Below are 18551 nucleotides of genomic sequence, written 5' to 3'. Positions count from 1 at the left end.
AAATCTTAAAAATCATCTAATAATTAAATTAGGATTTTAAAATGCTAAAAACTAAATAAATCATCTAAAATACCCCAATCCTAACTTAGAATAAAATACCACATTTTAAAATTCCCAAATATCGTCGTCGGTCACTTTTCCTCAATCCCGCATAAAATAATCGCTTGAAACATGAAACTCAAGAAAACATTTTTAACGTTCATCACATAAACATAAATAATTCAAATTCATAATGCATCGCTAAAAATCATTTTAAATTTATTTAATTAAATAAATACATGAGTTTTACATGTACTGATTTTGGGCTCTACATTCATCTATGTTGGTGACTGCAACAAAGTTGAAGTTGAGGCAATAGGAAAATTTAGATTATTGTTAAAGATAGAAATATTTTTGGATCTTTATGAAATATTTTTTAGACGGAATTTGATTTTCATTTCTGCATTGGACAAATTTGGTTATTCTCGTTCTTTTGGAAATAGAATATTCAGTTTGTTTCTCGATTCAAAATCGGTTGGTTCTGGTTCTTTATCAGGATACGATAATCTTTATTCTTTGGATATTATTGCTTCATTTAATGAATCACTGCAAACAACTAGGGATACTAAAAGAAAATTAACCAGTAAGAATTCAACTGCGTTATGGCACAAAAGATTGAGTAATATCTCTGAAAAGAGAATAAGGAGACTTATGTCAGACGAAATTCTCGAACCTTTAGATTACACAGATTTTAATAATTGTGTTAATTATATAAAGGGAAAACAAACCAACAGAAGGAGTTTGAAGCCAACAGGTGTTCAGGCATCCTAAAGCTTATGCATACTGATATTTGTGGATCATTCCCTTCGGCTTCTTGGAATGGTCAACAGTATTTTATAACGTTCACAGATGATTTTTCAAGATATGGCTTCATTTATCTCATTCATGAAAAGGCACGGTCATTGGATGTCTTCAAAAACTATGAAGCTGAAGTTGAAAAGCAACTTCTCTTGAATATTAAAAGCGCTAGATCTGACCGTGGTGGTGAATACGCGCTATGGTAGATATGATGGTTCAGGTGAATGACGTCCAGTACCTTTTGCTAAATTCCTAGAGGAATGAGGTATCATCCCACAATACATTATTCCGGGTTCGCCCACTATGAATGGTGCTGTTGAAAGACAAAACATAACGCTTAAGGACGTGGTGAGAAGTATGATTAGTCATTCTACCTTACCAGAATCACTTTGGGGAGAAGCACTAAAAACCGCAACATATATCCTTAATAGGGTTCCAACTAAAGCAGCGACTAAAATCTCTTATGAACTTTGGACGAGTAAAATGCCCAGTCTTAAGCATCTGCATGTTTGGGGATGTCCAGCTGAGGCAAGGCCTTACACGCCTAATGAAAAGAAACTGGACTCAAGAATGGTTAGTTGTTATTTTATTGGATACTCTTAAAGATCCAGGGGGTACAAGTTTTATGATCCCATGAGTAGTCGATTTTTGAGTCAAGAAATGCTCGGTTCTTTGAGGATGTTGAGTTTGGGGGGGCGGGGAGGGCAAGGGGGGAGAAAAAGTCAGGGATATTGTCTTTGAAGAGGAATATGTAAATATTCCCACATGTGTCTTGGACATTGATCAGGATCAGATTCCTCACTTTGACCAAGACACAATACAGGAAGACAATGTTAGAGATCCTCCCATTCCAGATGAACGAACTGAAGCACCTCCAGAACCTATGCCATTAAGGATATCCACTAGAGAGCGGAGAAATGCAGTGCCAGATTATTACATTTTATTTCTTCAAGAACATGAGGCAGACATTTGATTTATGGAGGATGATCATCCTATTAACTTCCGTCAAGCCATGAAAAGTTCTAACTCTCGAAAGTGGAATGATGCCATGAAAGAAAAGATAAATTCCATGAAGGAAAATGACGTATGAGATCTTGTCCCATTGCCTATAGGTAAGAAGCTCATTGGTTGTAAATGGATATTTAAAACCAAGAGGGATTCGAAAGGCAATGTGGAAAGATATAAGGCTCGTCTTGTCGCTAAAGGCTTTACACAGAAAGAAGACATTGATTATAAAGAGACTTTCTCTCCGGTTTTTTCGAAAGACTTTTTAACGATTATAATGGCTTTTGTGGCGCATTTCGATCTTGAGCTTCATCAGATGGATGTATAGGCTATGTTTCTAAATGGTGACATTGATGAAACGATTTATATTGTGCAGCCAAAAAATTTTGTGCCCAAAGACATAAATAATATGATTTGCAAATTAAAGAAATCCACCTATGGGCTCAAGCAGGCATCTCGACAATGGTATTTCAAATTTCATCAAGTGATCATCTCGTTTGGTTTTGAAATGAATTTGGTCGATGATTGTGTGTACCATAAGTTCAGTGGGAGTAAGCATATTTTTCTTGTTTTATATGTTGACGACATTCTGCACGCTAGTAACGATATATAGTTGTTGCATGACACCGAGAGATTTCTAGCTAATAATTTTGAATTGAAAGATCTTGGTGATGCATCTTTTGTACTGGGTATTCAGATATGTCGGGATTGTTCTCGAGGTATTCTTGGATTATGTCATAAAGGCTATATCGAAAAAGTTCTCAAGCGATATTTAGTCTCAAACCAACGGATACCCCTATGACTAAGGGAGACAAATTTAGTCTCAAACAATGCACAAAGAATGATTTTGAGGAAAATGAAATGCAGAAGATTCCCTATGCATCTGCATTGGGGAGTCTGATGTATGTTAAGGTTTGTACACATCCAGATATTGCGTACGTGACAGGAATGTTGGGACGATATTTAAGTAATCCAGGATTGGAACATTGGAAAGCAGTCAAAAAGGTTTTACAGAACCTACAGAGAACAAAATATTACATGCTCATATATCGAAGGTTGGATCAGCTTGAGATAATTGGGTATACTTACTCTGATTTTGCTGGATTCCAAGACAGTATGAAATCTACGTTGGGCGACATCTATCTCCTTGCTGGAGGTTTCATTTCCTTGGAGAGTGCTAAACAGTCACTTATAGCCTCTTCCACCATGACAGCTGAGTTTGTAGCATGTTATGAGGCATCCAATCATGGAATATTGTTGCGAAATTGTGTCACGGAACTGCACATTGTCGATGGCATTGAAAGGCCACTAAGATAACATTGTGACAATAAATCAGCAGTTATGTACCAATAACAACAGGAGCTCGACGAAGTCAAAACACATTGACATCAAGTTTCTGGTTGTTAAAGAAAGAATTCAGAGTTGAAAGATGTCTATTGAGCATATCGGTACAAACTCCATGGTTGTGGATCCGCTTATTAAGGGACTACCACCCAGACAGTTTCACGAGCACACTGCTAGTATGTGTGTTATGTCAATTGAGGAAATTAAATTTTAGTTGGAGTTTGTTATTTTAAATGCTTTTTCGTTGTAGAAATTTTCAGTTACAGTTATGTAAATTTATTTTCTCCAGAAATAAATTTCAAGTTAATTCGCTCAGATTATGGTTTAAAGTTTGATCTCAATAAGGTTAAGGGAGGACTAGTTGGAAATAGGCATGTCACGGTCACATTGCATGAATTTTCCATGCTACACATACACTTCATGATCCATATCATTCAGTTGTGTTGGCATATATGACCATTGATGGGTCCAACTACCTTGAGTGTAGCGAAGAATGCTTTGATCCAATGTTGATGTGATTGATGGACCGGATTGGTTTAGATATATTTTGGAATGACAACAATTTTGAGCTCATAAGGTTATTCACAAACATAATTATAAGGTCGCACATATAGCCCAAGTGGGAGATTGTTGGATCAATTTTATTTATATGGGCTTATATGTGAATAATTATGTATTGTGGGTACCTTATTAAGTTAAGCCCAAAATAAAGTGATCAACTAAAGTTTCGGGTTATTGGGCTTTTATTTATTTGATAGGTTGTGGGCCATTAATGTATAGAGGCATAAGTGTAATTTCTGTTATTATGATGAGCTAAAACAGAAATATCAGAAGATAATGATAAACATTATCTATATATATGGGTCATGGTCCCCAGATCTCGCATTATTGTGTTCTTTCTCTCGCCCATCAAGAAAATAGTTTAAAAGAGAAAACTAAAAGATTCTCTCAAGGAAAGAGCACGTAGATCTGGAAGATCAAGGCACATTCTAAAGAATTCATAAATATGGATTCAGGTACGCTTCCGCTTAAGTTTTCCAATCAAATTCTTAATGATTTAGCATGATGGATTCTGCAGTTTATGAGTTTTCCCCAACAAAACCCACTTATCCCTAGGTAAAAAAACAAAAAATAATCGACATACATCTTGTTCAATACCTTTCTATCTTTCCATCATTCTACTTTACTACTGTAATCTTCTTTGTTATATATTTTAAAGTATCTTGAAAAACAGTAGTTGACTCCCAGTTTTGAGTATGTTCTAAAGGCATAATCTCAAAAAATTGTATTAAAAAAACAGAAGTTGAATAGGGTCACAGATGAGATGAGATGAGATGGAAAGGGGTAAGGTGACCAGAAGAAATAAACGGGCTGTGGACCCACAAATTTGAGTTTTATTATTTTATTTTCTAATTTTTATAATAAACTTATTTTATACCTACCATCATATTATTATTATTAATATTTGGCTTTAGTGTTCAATAGATTGAATTACAGTTAATATTTTGAAATCTTGAAAAATTGACATTATGAAGTTCCTAAATCCATCAACATCAATAAGGTTAAATATGAAAACCTTATAGTCATGGTCATGCATTCAATATTGATATTTTGTTTTCAAATTTGTAATAGCCTACTTATATAGTTGTCATCTGATTAGGTTTTAACATGAGCATATGTTTCATGTAAAATTTAAAGCATCTAAGTTTCTTTCACTTTTATCCTAACTCAACATTTTTCCTTGCTATTTCCACCTCCACAAGCGTCTTCCATTTTCATCAGTACTATGAAGGATTCGAGGTGTCCACAAGTAGAGAAAAGTATGGACTCTTTTGCTTAAAATCCCTATTTCCAATCCGAAAGTCTAACTAGAAGGGCTTTTTTTATAGAGAGAGAGAGATGAGCCAGGGGGTTTGCTGGCTAACTCGTGCAATCAACGACAAATTCCTTAGTAAGCTAGCTTTGTGAGCAAGCCCGGTTCTCCGCCTTTAGTTACTTCGGTAGGTCGCATGCACGTGTAAGCACATTTACTTCATCTTTTATAGATTATAACTGCACATCTATCATTATTCAACACTAAAATTTTCAACCATAACAGGTGGAAGAAACCATCAAATAAATTGTTTGCTAAATTCACTTTTTAGGTAAAAAATCAACTTCTATTGCATATTTTGTATACATAACTATGACACATCAATATTCTTATCTGCATACCAAGTGAGTATTATATGACATCAGCATTCATGTCTTCAACACCTTCTTGGTTGAAAATTGCCTCACAAGTTGAATATGATTTAAGATGGCTCTGTTGTTTATAACAATGTTAATTCCATTGATACATAGCATGAAAAAGTGATAACTAACTTTTCTAAGACTTTACATATAGAACAAATCAACCAAATATCATGATCTGTCAATAGTTTACCCGTAACTAGCATACTTGTGTTGAAGTGGACAAACAAGTCATAACATTTGTCATAAATTATCTATGACTCAACCTATCTTACATAATATCTGAAAATTCACTTAGTCTCCTCCGTTTTTATATCTTATATATACTTATATTATTAGTTGCTTGAAGGTTAACGTCCTCCCGTGTTATAATATTTCAGTACTCTCTTTTGCTAACCAAAAGTTCTGTTTGTTAATCAAATCCAATGGAAAACCATCTTTATTGTACTTTTATAGACTGCGAGCAATGTCACTACAACTGTTTATTTCAAAAAGAATTTAAAGAACTAATAAAAAAATTTTACTTCAACCCAGTATAGGTCGTCATCTTACGAACAATACTTAAGATTATATCAAATCTCTCTCTTTTGCTACAATATGCAACAGGTATAAGCAGATATACTATAAGGAAAAAAAAAAGCAAATACATAGAACTAAGAAGTGAAAAGTAACTTTTATATATATATTGATTTGATATAGTATAATCTAAAGATCTTAATAGGTTTATACACATGTTTTACAACTAAACATTTTGTATACTACGAGATAACTATTTTATTATTCATTTAATGTACATTTTGGTTTTGATGCATATCAAATCGTTCTCTTTTGCTACAATATGCAACTAGTATTGAAGTAGAACTAGATATATGTAGAACTAGATATGCATCAAATCTTTCTCTTTTGCTACAATATGTAACTGGTATTGAAGTAGAACTATATATATATATGTAGAACTAGATATATGCATCAAAACCAAAATGTATATTAAATGAATAATAAAATAGTTATCTCGTAGTATACAAAATGTTTAGTTGTAAAAAATGTGTATAAACCTATTAAGAGCTTTAGATTATACTATATCAAATCTATATATATAAAAGTTGCTTTTCACTTCTTAGTTCTATGTATTTTATTTTTTTTTTCTTATAGTATATCTGCCACCTCTCTGTAAGTTTCTTCCAGTTATATCATACTCAACTTTACTTTCTTTCTTACCATGAGGTTCAAGCAAATTATGTTCATATCCTTTAATTTCTTTAATTAGTCTCTTGTTATGGTATTCTTATCGGTTGTTATACGAATTGAATTAAAGTTAATATTTTCAGACCTTGAAAAAATGAAGTTACCAAGTTAATGAATCAATCAAGTGGGTTCTTAAGTATGAAAACCTTAGGCCATCCACAATAACAAGGGTATTTCCATCAAATATTTGTGGGTCTCGAACTCCACATCATCAATCAAATATTTCATTACTCAAATATCTCATATTTCACAATCAAATATCACACCAACCAAATATTTATGGGTCCCACTGTTACTTTAATTAATATTTTATTTTCATTTAAATAAAATCATTCCATTACTTTAATTAATTTCATCTACTATTTGGTATTATATTTTTATTCAAATATAAAACTAAAAAGTTTATAATGCTTATTTTTAAATGACAAATTTGTAAAAAAATAAAAATTAAAAAATTAAAAAGTTTATAACGAATATATAAAACTAATTTAACACAAAACAATATTTATAACATTAATAATAAAAAATTACAAACCATAAAACATCTATAATAATAATAATTGAAAATTAGTAATTTACGAAGATACTAAAAATAAGACATGAAAACATAAATTACAAACCACACATATAGTCAAATACACCATTCGTTCACTCATCACGACGACATGTCTCCCAAATGTGTTCAACCAAATCGTGACGAAGCTGATGATGCATATGACTATCACGTAACTCTGTATTTCTTCGAAGGTATTCGTCAAATTCTATGGTTGAACCCTGATTGGCTATGAAATTATCTCGTTCTTCAAAATCCCACATTGATATTGCATGACCTTCATCCTCAACAATCATGTTGTGTAAGATAATGCATGTATAGATGATTTCTTTGCATTTATCCATAAACCAATGTCTCCCTGGGCCTCTTATAATTGCCCAACGAGCTTGAAGAACCCCAAATGCCCATTCAACATCTTTTCTTGCAGCCTCTTGTTTTTCTTTGAATTTCATTCTTTAGGGATCCTGTGGGCATGAAAAACTCTTCACGAAACTGGCCCATTCCGGGTATAGACCATCTGTTAAGTAGTATCCTTTAGTATATTGTGTACCATTCACAAGAAAATTAACATCCGGTGCATTTCCTTTCAAGAAGTCATTAAAAAGAGGCGACTCGTTAAGGACATTGATGTTCATTACGAGACCCAGCCACTCCAAAAAAGGCGTGCCATATCCACAAGTCGGCTGATGCAACTGCCTCGAGCACAACTGTTGGGTAACAATGATCGCCTCGAGTGTACTGGGCTCTCCATGCGACTAGACAATTTTTCCAAGCCCAATGCATGCAATCAAGGCTTCCTAACATGCCAGGAAAACCATGTCTTAGCTCATGCATTTCAAGCAAACGAGCGATGTCGGTTGCGTTGGGTTTTCTTAAGTACACACACCCATATATTTGCATAACATATTGAAAAAAGTTGGACAAGCATTCAAGTGCAGTTGTTTCACCCATCCTTAGATACTCGTCCAATTGGTCGGCTAGCCCTCCATAAGCTAGTTGGCGGATAGCCGCCGTGCATTTCTGAAGTGGGGATAAGCCTTTTCTTCTCGCAGCATCTTCTCTCCATTTAAAATATCCACCTGGATGATTTTGCAAATCAATGACTATGCGCAAAAACAGCTCCTTTCTCATTCGTAATCGTCGTCGGAACATGTCATCGGTGTAAACCGGCTCAGTAGAGAAATAATCATTAACAAGTTGAATGTGCCCACCTACACGTTCTCTGTTAATTGATCGTCTTCTTTGTGCATTTCCATAAGAAGTTTGAATGAATTCAGCCGCTCTATGTTGATTATGCACCATCATCATGAATAATTCTTCACCAGGATCCGATGTTGTATCTTCTGGAATGTTTTCTCTGTTATTTTGAGTAGGATTTTGAGACATTTTGGAACAAATGAATAGTTGAGTATAAGAGAGAATGCAGACGGGATGTATTGTGAAGAATAATGAATGATTCATTTCCTACTTATTTACATTTTCGTAAGGTCTATTTCGTAACAGCTAGTTGGTAACGGCTGTTTTGTAACGGCTAGTTCATACTTTTATCCACACATATATATATGTGTGTACGTATGTATGTATATGTATAATATATACTATAGATCATTCACAAATTAATACATTATTTAAAAATAGAAATTTCAAATCACATTACATGTTCAATATTTTTAAAAACATAAATTGCAAACCACAAACATAATAAGAACACACTAAAATAAATGATTTAAAAACACAAATTGCAAACCACACACATAATAAAAACACACTAAAATACATGATTTAAAAAAATAAATTACAACCACACACATAATAAAATACATGACATCAAATAGAAATTTCAAACCACATTACATATTCAATCTTTTTTTGAGCTGGTCACAAATCAGCTAGATGGTTGTGAAGTTGTTCATCTGTCATACCTCGAGTGTCCATTATGAGTAGTTTATGAGCTTGAATGAGTTGATCCACTTTCTTGTTGTTATTATATTCCTCCATCTGTGTTACTGACTGTTGCATAGCCTCGGTAATTTGATCAACATGGGTCACTCTTTCTTTGCCTTTCTTTTTTGCGGCCTTATGTCCCATAGGGCGAGATCGGGCTTCATTTTACTCTGTATCAACACTTGGTGTAGCATTAGACGAGTCAGTATGTGCACCTGAAGATTCAGATGTCCTTGCCTTCTTTGCAAACCGGTGTCCTGAGGATTGAGGCGCATACATAGACTATCTTTAACTATCCTCCACACGTGTTCATATTGAAAAGTAGATTTGAAGATATTCTTGTATTCTTCATGAGCCCGCATCATCAAATCCTCGTCACTCCATCCACTTGGCCGATCTGTGTACCATTTATTGTAAATTCCATTATATCTATTCACGATCCTTTTCACCGCAGCCCAGTGTGCTTTGGCTTTCTCTGCAGTCCTTTTTTTAGATTTCTTGTCTCGATTGGTATTGTAATATTCTACAACCCGTTTCCAAAAAGACTCACTCTTTTGGGCATTACCCATGGTTTGGTCTTCGCTCATCATTGTGTATGCTGCTGCAAGGAGCTTATCATCTGCTACTTTCCACGCTGTCCGCTTGCCATGATCTCCATCTGAATCTTGACCTGTCTCGCTTGCCTGATTGATAGTAATATTTTCAAGTCCTATTTGGGACGAGAAAGGAGGAAATTGTGAATTTCGGAATTCATAAGGTGCTTCTAGCCCTTTATCACTGTCACTTGCATCAACACTAGCCCTTCTCGATTCAGTTGATTGAAGCCCCGGTGATTGAAGAGGATTAATTCCATGAGATGGAGCTTGCACCAAATACTGGCTACTCTGCCAATATTCTGGGGGACATGTATTCCACGGAGCGAGAGGGGCGTTCAAAAAATAAGTGGTGGATATGGAAAATGTTGCAAATTCTGTGGATGTTGAGTAAGAAATGGAAATGGAGGATGTTGGACACTCGGACAAACTCGAGAATTTTCTCTACTTAAACTTTCATCGATATTTGGAGAGTTCAAAAAATCCCTAAAACAATTATTGGAATTATTAACCATTCCAAAAAATTTTTGTATGTAATTTTTTTTTGTGAGAAATATTTTTATAAGATGTTAAAACTATGGATTTTAATTTCTTACAAATTTATGTATTTATAGAATAAAATTTGAACGTTGGGTAACGTTCAAAACCCAACGTTCAAAATATTCAAAGGTTTGGAAAATAGTGAAAGTTGTGCACAATTCATATCCTATATATACTTAATTATTTATATCATAATTAAATATAATTAAAAACTATTAAAAAAACAAAAAAAAAGTGAAGGAGAAACCTGCAGCGTGATTCACGCTGCAGGTTTCTCTCGCATGCGCGTGCAATGCACACGCGTGTCTCTCACGCTGGCTTGATTAAATTAAAAAAAATGTAATATCCGGTTACAAATTTGTAACCGGGTATTTGAATAGCACAAATATACAGCATCCACAATGGTGGATATTTGGATAGCCAAAATATTTTGATGACATGGCTACCCAAATATCCACCATTGTGGATGCCCTTATAGTCGTTGCTATCTTTTCCTTATTAGTAAATTTTCAAATTTCTTTTATTAATCTTTGGCTTTAGTGTTCTTATCTATTGTTTAATGAATCAAATTGTGAGGCCCAGGACCGAAGAGGGCGGGAGGTGATCACCGGTGACGGCTCCTGGCAGGCTTCTAGACGGAAGAAACATAGATGAACCGATCTTACACCGGAAGGAGAGGGGTTCGGAATCTGTTAAGGTATTGGACTGTGCAGTTGAAGAGGGCTTATAAGATTTGATATATACTACTCATATCAAGAAGGTGCGTATTCTTTTCGGTAGCTCATCACATAAGAACTCCAAAGTTAAACGTGCTTAACTTGGGGCAATTTTGGGATGGGTGACCTCCTGTGAATTTTCCTGGGGTGCGTGTGTGTGAGGACATAAGCACGCTGGAAAGAGTTGTCTTGATACAGTGAGGACAGTCCTCGAATCTGGGCGTTACAAAAATTACAGTTAATATTTCAGAATCTTGAAAAAATGAAGTTCAGGTCATAAATCCATCAACATCAATAGTGTTACTAAGTGTAAAGACTATATAGTCGATATCATGCATTCAATATCGATACTCTCAGGGACGTAGACATAAATTTTTTTGACCTAGGACTGAATGACTAGATAAACAATAGTGACATTAACTAGATATAAGCTATTGCTCTGCGGTTTTTCATCGAATAAAATTCATCGATTATTGAATCAATATCTATCCTTGCACTAAACTTTTTTTCCACGTAGATAATCATATAATGTGCCAATAAACTCTTCTTTCATCTTATTCCAGAGTGAGGTGTTAAGAAATTTCATAATTGAGAATGATCGTTCAGTTGTTGCCGTAAAAACATGAAGCGTTAAAACAAGACAAATAAAATCTTTAAGAAAAATGCACCGAAGCCGCGAGGCAAGCATGCTAGGGCGGAAGATTTTCCTCGTCATAGTGCCCGAGTGAAATTTTTTGCTCGAAACTCGTGTTGGGGCGGAAAACATAAAATCCACTAAAAATATACATCATACGGAAGTTAATATCAAGCTATATACATACCAAAAATCTAATGTTCTATGACTCATCACTACATAAGCTGAAAAATAACTACAAAATCAACTAAGTCATAGTTTAAATCTTTCTACATAATAAATGGAATAAACTAATTAAGTAGCAAAAAACAATAATTTCACCTCGTGGAACTCAATCGAGGCTCTCTCCCGCACAAGCTTTTTCAAATCTCTTACCAGAAATTTCTTTCAAATCCCCACCCTCACAGCTTTTTTCAACTTAAGGCCCTTGCTTACAAAAGTACAATTGTTGATAGAGTAATTTGCCTTATGATTAAATGGGTTGAAAATAATTTTAGTGGGCTAAGTTAGTAAATATATGGACTGGATAAAATTTTAATGTAGGCTACAATTACATATATATTATAATTACTAATAAATTTTTTTGATCCAGGGCTGAAGCCCACCCCAGCCTTTGGGGTAGCTCCGTCCCTGGATACTCTGTCTTCAAATCTCTAACAACCTTCTTATAGAGTTGTCGTTTGATTAGATTTTATATGAGCATATGTTTGATGTCCGATTTTAGGCAGCTATCTACGCTTCCTCCACTTTTATCCCAACTCTATCTTTTTCCTTTCTATTCCACCTTTACAAGCTTCTTCCACTTCCGTCATTCTTATTTCTTTAAGCACAATTACCACATGAAATAATAATCATGTAGCTACAAATATGAACGAAAATAAAATTACTATAATAAATACAAATATGGCTGTAAAAAAAATACGATAGTACTCATATCATTCGATCTTGTAAGCTAAATCAATTTTTTAAATAGAATCGATAAGCATTTTGCAAATTATAATATGTATATTTAATTCTAACAAGATTAAACTTTCGAAGTTTTCAAATTGCTAAATATATTATTTCCACATCTAACTTGTCATTTTACACTTACATGCAAAGCCCATTTAGTTCATTTTTTATAGATTACTTTTCATTTTTCAATGCTTAACATTGGTAGAAGTTGTTTCCCATTTTTTTTTATTTCTGTAATGTTTGTACCTGTACAGATTAATTTTGATTTCCCATTTTTTTTTCTTTAACGTTGGTACTTGAACATATTAATTTTGATTAATATCTTAAAAATTGGAAAAAATGTGTTGTTAGTTATGTCAATTAATTGTGAAGGAATCGATGATAGTTTTATTTTAGTTTAGATTTAATTATTTGTTATACATTAACAAAAATTAAAGTGTAAAATAATACCTATACAAATGTAATTGCATGTTTCATTTCTAGAGAAAAAATAATAGAAAAGGTAATAGCTGCACTGCAAACTTGGGTAAAACACATCAAGAATTGAGGTGACCATGCCTGATACTGCCTAAATAAAGCGATGAAAGGGGAAAAAAAGCTTTTGAATCGTTGTACATTTTTTTATGATTTTCTTGTGTGTGTTATTCATTCAAGATTTCTTCTCGTGTGACACCACAAATAAATCTTCATAAAATAAATAAATAATGAAACGATATATATATATATTTTTTGCAAACAAATAGAACTACAGAAGGCCAAGAAAACAGGCAACAATCCGCAAAAGTAGGCTCCATACACGTGTTTTTACGCTCACCTCATTGTCACACAACGGGCGTCTACAGACAATGCAATCTTGTATCTGCATCTGTGGAACAGAGCAGTGTATATTAATTTCTTCTCCGTATATTCCTTTTTTATGATTTAAACATTTTTACCTGTGATTTACTATTTTTGGGCTGAGCAAGAATTTCCCAGATTTTGTGGGGTGTTGAAAAAAAGTTATTGGAAGACAAAAGTTGTATATTTTTTCTCTTACTTTTTGTGGGCAAATATTGGGAGGGCCTTCGCAGCTCCCCATTGGACTTTAGGCTTTTCTTGGTGTTTCTGGTGACTCTTGGTACGTTTTCTCTCTTTTTATGGTGCATTTTCTTGGTTGGGAATTTTTCGGTTTAATTGGGTCCGGAATTATTTTAGTTGTACCTTTTTGTTTATTATTATTAATATAATATTGATTAAATTCTTGAGATGCATTGGATTTGGGATTGGATTTGCAACTTCTTTGGGAGCATCTTTGGTTGGTTGCTGCTTGTTAAATGGATTTCAGATGTTATCAGTAATTATCTGCTTGCCATGGAAGATTCTTGCATGCAGTTTGAGACCAAGATTTCATTGAGAGGATATAAACGAACCGTTGAATTAGACTATTGTTGTTTTCTTTTTATTGATTGTTATTTTCATATGATATAGAAAATAATTGAATAACTTTGTCGGGATATTCAGTTTCGGTTTAGGAGGGAGTTTTCATTGGGATGACATACATAATTTGACTTGTTTCATCTTTTCGTGTTTTCAAAGGGATTTGATATTGTCATTCTTTCTCCATTTCATGGTGTGATTAACCTTTATAATAAATTCAATTCGTAGTTTTTGTAAGTATTGAATTGATACTAATTTTTTGGTCTGGTTGAATTCTTGTTTTTGCGTGAGTTTGGTTCTCTTTTCAGTTGACGAGTTCTTGTTTGACTCTCCTCTCAGCATTTGGTTAGAATGGAGGGTGCTAAAGACTTTCAAGCTAATGCACCTCCATATTCTTCGCCTCCTCCTGTATTTTCATCTCCAAATGATGAGGGTCGATCAGTTGGTGTTGCTCCAACGATCCACGGGGGGAATGTAGAATCCAACGAGTCTACAGAAGCACCTGAAAGCCCCAACAATAATGACACCAAGATCAGACCGAAAATAGTTGCTAGGCCATCTCCTGAGGATGGTTATATTGCTCCCGTTTCATCCCCTCGAGGGAGAAATGGTAGCATTGGGCGGTCCCATCTGAAAGTACCCTCAATTTCTAGTGGGAGTTCAAAATATGCGCCACAGTCTAAACCTCTCCGTAGTTCGGAGTTTGAAAGAGGTCAAATCGACACAGCAGCCCCTTTTGAATCCGTGAAAGCTGCTGTTTCAAAGTTCGGAGGGATTGTTGACTGGAAAGCTCACCGTGTGCAGACAGTGGAGGTATAATCTTGTTTTTATTGTCTGGTACCTTTCATCTTATGTGTATTTTTACGTTTCTTGTGACATGAGATTTGTTTAGCTCTAAATAATCCTGGTTGTCCATTCAGAGACGTAAAGTCATCAATCAAGAATTGGAGAAAGTCCGGGATGAGATACCATTGTGCAAGAAACAATCTGAAGCCGCTGAAGAGGCAAAAACTCAAGTTCTGAAAGAGCTAGACGACACTAAAAGGCTAATAGAAGAATTAAAGCTTAATCTTGAACGAGCTCAAACCGATGAACAACAGGCAAAACAGGATGCCGAACTTGCAAAGCTCAGAGTCGAAGAATTGGAACAAGGGATTGCTGATGGAGCCAGCTTTGCTGCCAAGGCGCAGGTCGAGGTCGCCAAAGCAAGGCATGCGGCTGCTGTTTCAGAGCTTAAGACTGTTAAAGATCAATTGGAACAACTAAGAAAAGACTACACGTTGTTGGTTGCCGAGAAAGATGCCGCTGTCAAAAAAGCAGAAGAAGCTGTCTCTCTGTCTAAAGAAATCGAAAAATCAGTTGAGGACCTGACGATCGAACTTATTACAGCCAAGGAATCATTGGAATCTGCTCAAGGGGCACATCTGGAAGCAGAGGAACATAGAGCCGGAGCAGTTATGGCAAAAGAACAGGATACTCTTATCTGGGAGAAGGAATTGGAACAGGCTGAGGGGGAGCTTGAGAAACTGAATCAGAAAATATTATCCGTGAAGGATCTCAAATTAAAGTTGGATTCTGCGACAACATTGCTGCAAGATTTGAAAAACGAATTGGCTACTTATATGGAATCACTAGTAAAGATTGAAACTGGTGAAGGAGGAACTTCAGAAAATGGGCTCGAGGAACTGAAAAAAACCCGTGCTGATATTGAGCTGGCCATTGATAGAGCAAAGAATGAGCTTGAAGAAGTGAAGGTCAACATCCAGAAAGCGACTGATGAAGTCAAGATCTTGAAGGTGGCTGCTTCATCATTGAATTTGGAACTGGAAAAAGAAAAATTGGAAGCAGCCGCCCTTAAACAAAGGGAAGAAATGGCGTCAATTGCAGTTGCATCTCTGGAAGCTGAGCTGAAAAGGACAAAGTCAGAAATAGCTCTTGCTCAAAAGAAAGAGAAAGAGGAAAGAGAGAAGCTGTTGGACCTTCCAAAGCAAGTACAAGAGGTGGCTCAAGAGGCGGAACGAGCAAAGGAACTTGCAGAAACAGCTCGGGAAGAGCTTCGAAAGGCCAAGGAAGAATCGGAACAAGCAAAGGCGGTAGCAAGTACCTTGGAAAGTAGATTACGTGCTACTCAAAAGGAAATTGAAGCTGCGAAGGCCTCCGAGAAATTGGCACTGGCGGCTATAAATGCATTGGAGGAGAGCGAATCTGCTAATGGGAAGAACGATGGTGAGGATTCACCAACGGGAGTAACACTTTCCTTGGAAGAATACTATGAGCTTAGCAAGAAAGCCCATGAAGCAGAGGAGCAGGCAAACCTACGGATAGCAGCTGCTCTTTCTCAAGTTGAGGTAGCAAAAGAATCGGAGGCAAGGAGTTTGAAAAGGCTAGAAGAAGTAAATATTGAATTGTCCGAAAGAAAGAATGCTCTAAAAGCTTCTCTGCAGAGGGCCGAGAATGCAACTGAAGGAAAATTGGGAGTCGAACAAGAGCTAAGAACTTGGAGGTCTGAGCACGAGCAAAGGCGGAAAGCTGGAGAATCCATTTCAGCAGCAGGGAGTTTGGATAAAACTTCGAGAGCAAGCTTTGAGGAGAAAAAAGAATCCAAGAATGCTATAAGCTCACCCGATTCTTCTACACACTGGAGGACAAGTCAAAGTTCATTTACGAGTAACACGGAGACGAATCCATCTCCAGAAATAAGAGCCACCAAGAAAAAGAAGAAATCATTCTTCCCTCGAGTCTTCATGTTCTTGGCCAGAAAGAAGTCACATTCATCAAAGTCATCGTAAACATCAGTTTATACAGTAAGAAACGTGGTGTTGATTGTACATGGTGGGGATGGTTTTCTGTAATCCTAAATGGCAAATTTTGCTCTAAAAGACAGAATAATTGGGTTGGGAGTTCAATTTTTTAATTTTATGTGTACTTCATGCGATTCTTGAATACAATTGATTCTTTTCCGTTTTTACGTACTGTCAATTTTCTGATATACCTATTCAATCTTTTTTATCGGTCAGTTAATTAACTAAGATGTTTATATCGTCTCCGAATCAAAACTCTTTTCGTCCATGTATTCTACATCAAACAAGTCAAAATTATATTCCAGCATCGGTTTTACATACAAAGAGTGCAATTTAATTTTATACAAAGTATAAAATTCATTTCTAACTGATCTTTTAACTAAAAAATAAATCTTTTATATATATATATATATATAATTATAAATATATAAGTTTCAATTGTGAGCTTACTTTTTTACTTTTTTATTTATTTTATATTTTGTCATGTTTATTTGATTTTTAAGTATGTTATTTTAATATGTTAATTAATAGTTTACTTGACTTTCATATGTGAGTTTTCTTTTTTATCTTTTCATTTGTTTTATATTTTGTCATGTTCATGGGGTTTTTTAAGTCATTCTTTAATTAATTTATTGGTTCTTCATAAGGATGTAAATGAACCGAACTGTTCGCGAGCTTTTCGATTCTCGGCTCGTTATAAAGCTCGTTCGGGCTCGTTCGTTAAGCTTATCGAGCCAAGCCCGAGCCTTATTTTGGGCTCGACAATTTTGTGGAGCCGAGCTTGAAATTAATGATGTTCGGCTCGTTAGCTCGTGAACATGTTCGATAATAGGTTCGTGAGCTCAAAATTGAGCTCGGCTCGTTTAGCTGGCTCGTGAGCTCGGCTCGTTTAAGTGGTTCACGAGCTCGGGCTCGAGCTCGGCTCGTTTAGGTAGATCGTGAGCTCGAATTTGAGATAATTATATATGATAAATAATAATAAATTAAAAATTAAAAATTATATTAAAAATGTGAATGTTATGGCAATAATGGCATATTCCCGTATCCTCATTCTCATCTATTCCAAATCCCAAACCCTATTCGGCTATTCCCGTAACCTCACCTATTCCCCCCGAATCCGCACCTCCCGACCTCCGCCCGCCGTCGCTGAGGGTCTCCGGTCGTAGCCCAGGTCCGGTCGACCATTATCGAAGCAGAAATCGGTAGATTTGAGCGTGTATAGGTAGCGAGACCCCATTCCCGTCCACCTCTAAACCGCGTACGATTTCCGACGACTCTCCGTTCTTCCGCCGACGCCGAGGGCTGAAAATCCTTGTACCGTCTGGGTCGACTTTGATTGAGGCGTGAATCGAGAGTTTGGAGATCGTATAGGTCGCGAACCCTAGCTCTGATTCTGGTTTGGTTTCATCTCCAAATACAGTGGGCAAAACAATTAGAGACAAAATTTCAAAAGTTTCAGCCTGAGTGTGTTTGAATATTGCTGCTACGGCAATGAATTTAGTCTACTTAAGAAACTCATATTTGTTGGATTGTTAATGCAATGATATAAATATCTGTTAATGCAATGATATAAATTAATTCAAGCGTATGCACTCTCACTTCTAGCGTATGTAGAGACAAAAGTTCAAAAGTTTCAATCTGTTATTGCTGCTACGGCAATGAATCTAGCGTATGCACTCTCACTCCTAATTAATTCTACATATGATTATACGTATATAATCTTATTATTTAAAAATA

General features: G+C 35.5%; 4 protein-coding genes across 5 annotated transcripts; 2 read left to right on the top strand and 2 right to left on the bottom strand.

Annotated features, from left to right (window-relative positions):
- The first annotated feature begins 2640 nt into the window (after positions 1 to 2640).
- Positions 2641 to 3159, top strand: LOC140827036 (secreted RxLR effector protein 161-like). The gene has a single exon (XM_073189617.1). The coding sequence runs from the start codon at positions 2641 to 2643 to the stop codon at positions 3157 to 3159; it is 519 nt and encodes a 172-aa protein (XP_073045718.1).
- Positions 3160 to 7311: 4152 nt separating this feature from the next.
- Positions 7312 to 7668, bottom strand: LOC140827035 (uncharacterized). Its single transcript, XM_073189616.1, has one exon. It carries the CDS (start codon positions 7666 to 7668, stop codon positions 7312 to 7314), a length of 357 nt encoding a protein of 118 aa, XP_073045717.1.
- A 163-nt stretch (positions 7669 to 7831) lies between these two features.
- LOC140827034 (uncharacterized) lies at positions 7832 to 8602 on the bottom strand. Its single transcript, XM_073189615.1, has one exon. The coding sequence runs from the start codon at positions 8600 to 8602 to the stop codon at positions 7832 to 7834; it is 771 nt and encodes a 256-aa protein (XP_073045716.1).
- Positions 8603 to 13351: 4749 nt separating this feature from the next.
- On the top strand, positions 13352 to 16931 carry LOC140827244 (protein WEAK CHLOROPLAST MOVEMENT UNDER BLUE LIGHT 1-like). 2 transcript variants are annotated; one of them, XM_073189878.1, is made up of 3 exons: positions 13352 to 13714; positions 14353 to 14826; positions 14934 to 16930. In XM_073189878.1, exons 2-3 carry the CDS (start codon positions 14365 to 14367, stop codon positions 16800 to 16802), a joined length of 2331 nt encoding a protein of 776 aa, XP_073045979.1. In that variant the 5' UTR covers positions 13352 to 13714; positions 14353 to 14364; the 3' UTR covers positions 16803 to 16930. The 2 variants fall into 2 exon arrangements, with proteins under 2 accessions (XP_073045979.1, XP_073045980.1); XM_073189879.1 differs by having other exon boundaries at positions 13356 to 13479; positions 14934 to 16931.
- The last annotated feature ends 1620 nt before the right edge of the window (positions 16932 to 18551 follow it).

Source organism: Primulina eburnea, chromosome 3 (assembly GCF_022965805.1).
Source record: "Primulina eburnea isolate SZY01 chromosome 3, ASM2296580v1, whole genome shotgun sequence".
In the NCBI taxonomy this organism is placed as follows: Eukaryota; Viridiplantae; Streptophyta; class Magnoliopsida; order Lamiales; family Gesneriaceae; genus Primulina; species Primulina eburnea.
Note: the sequence above shows the minus strand (reverse complement) of the source record. Positions and strands in the feature narration are given on the sequence as shown.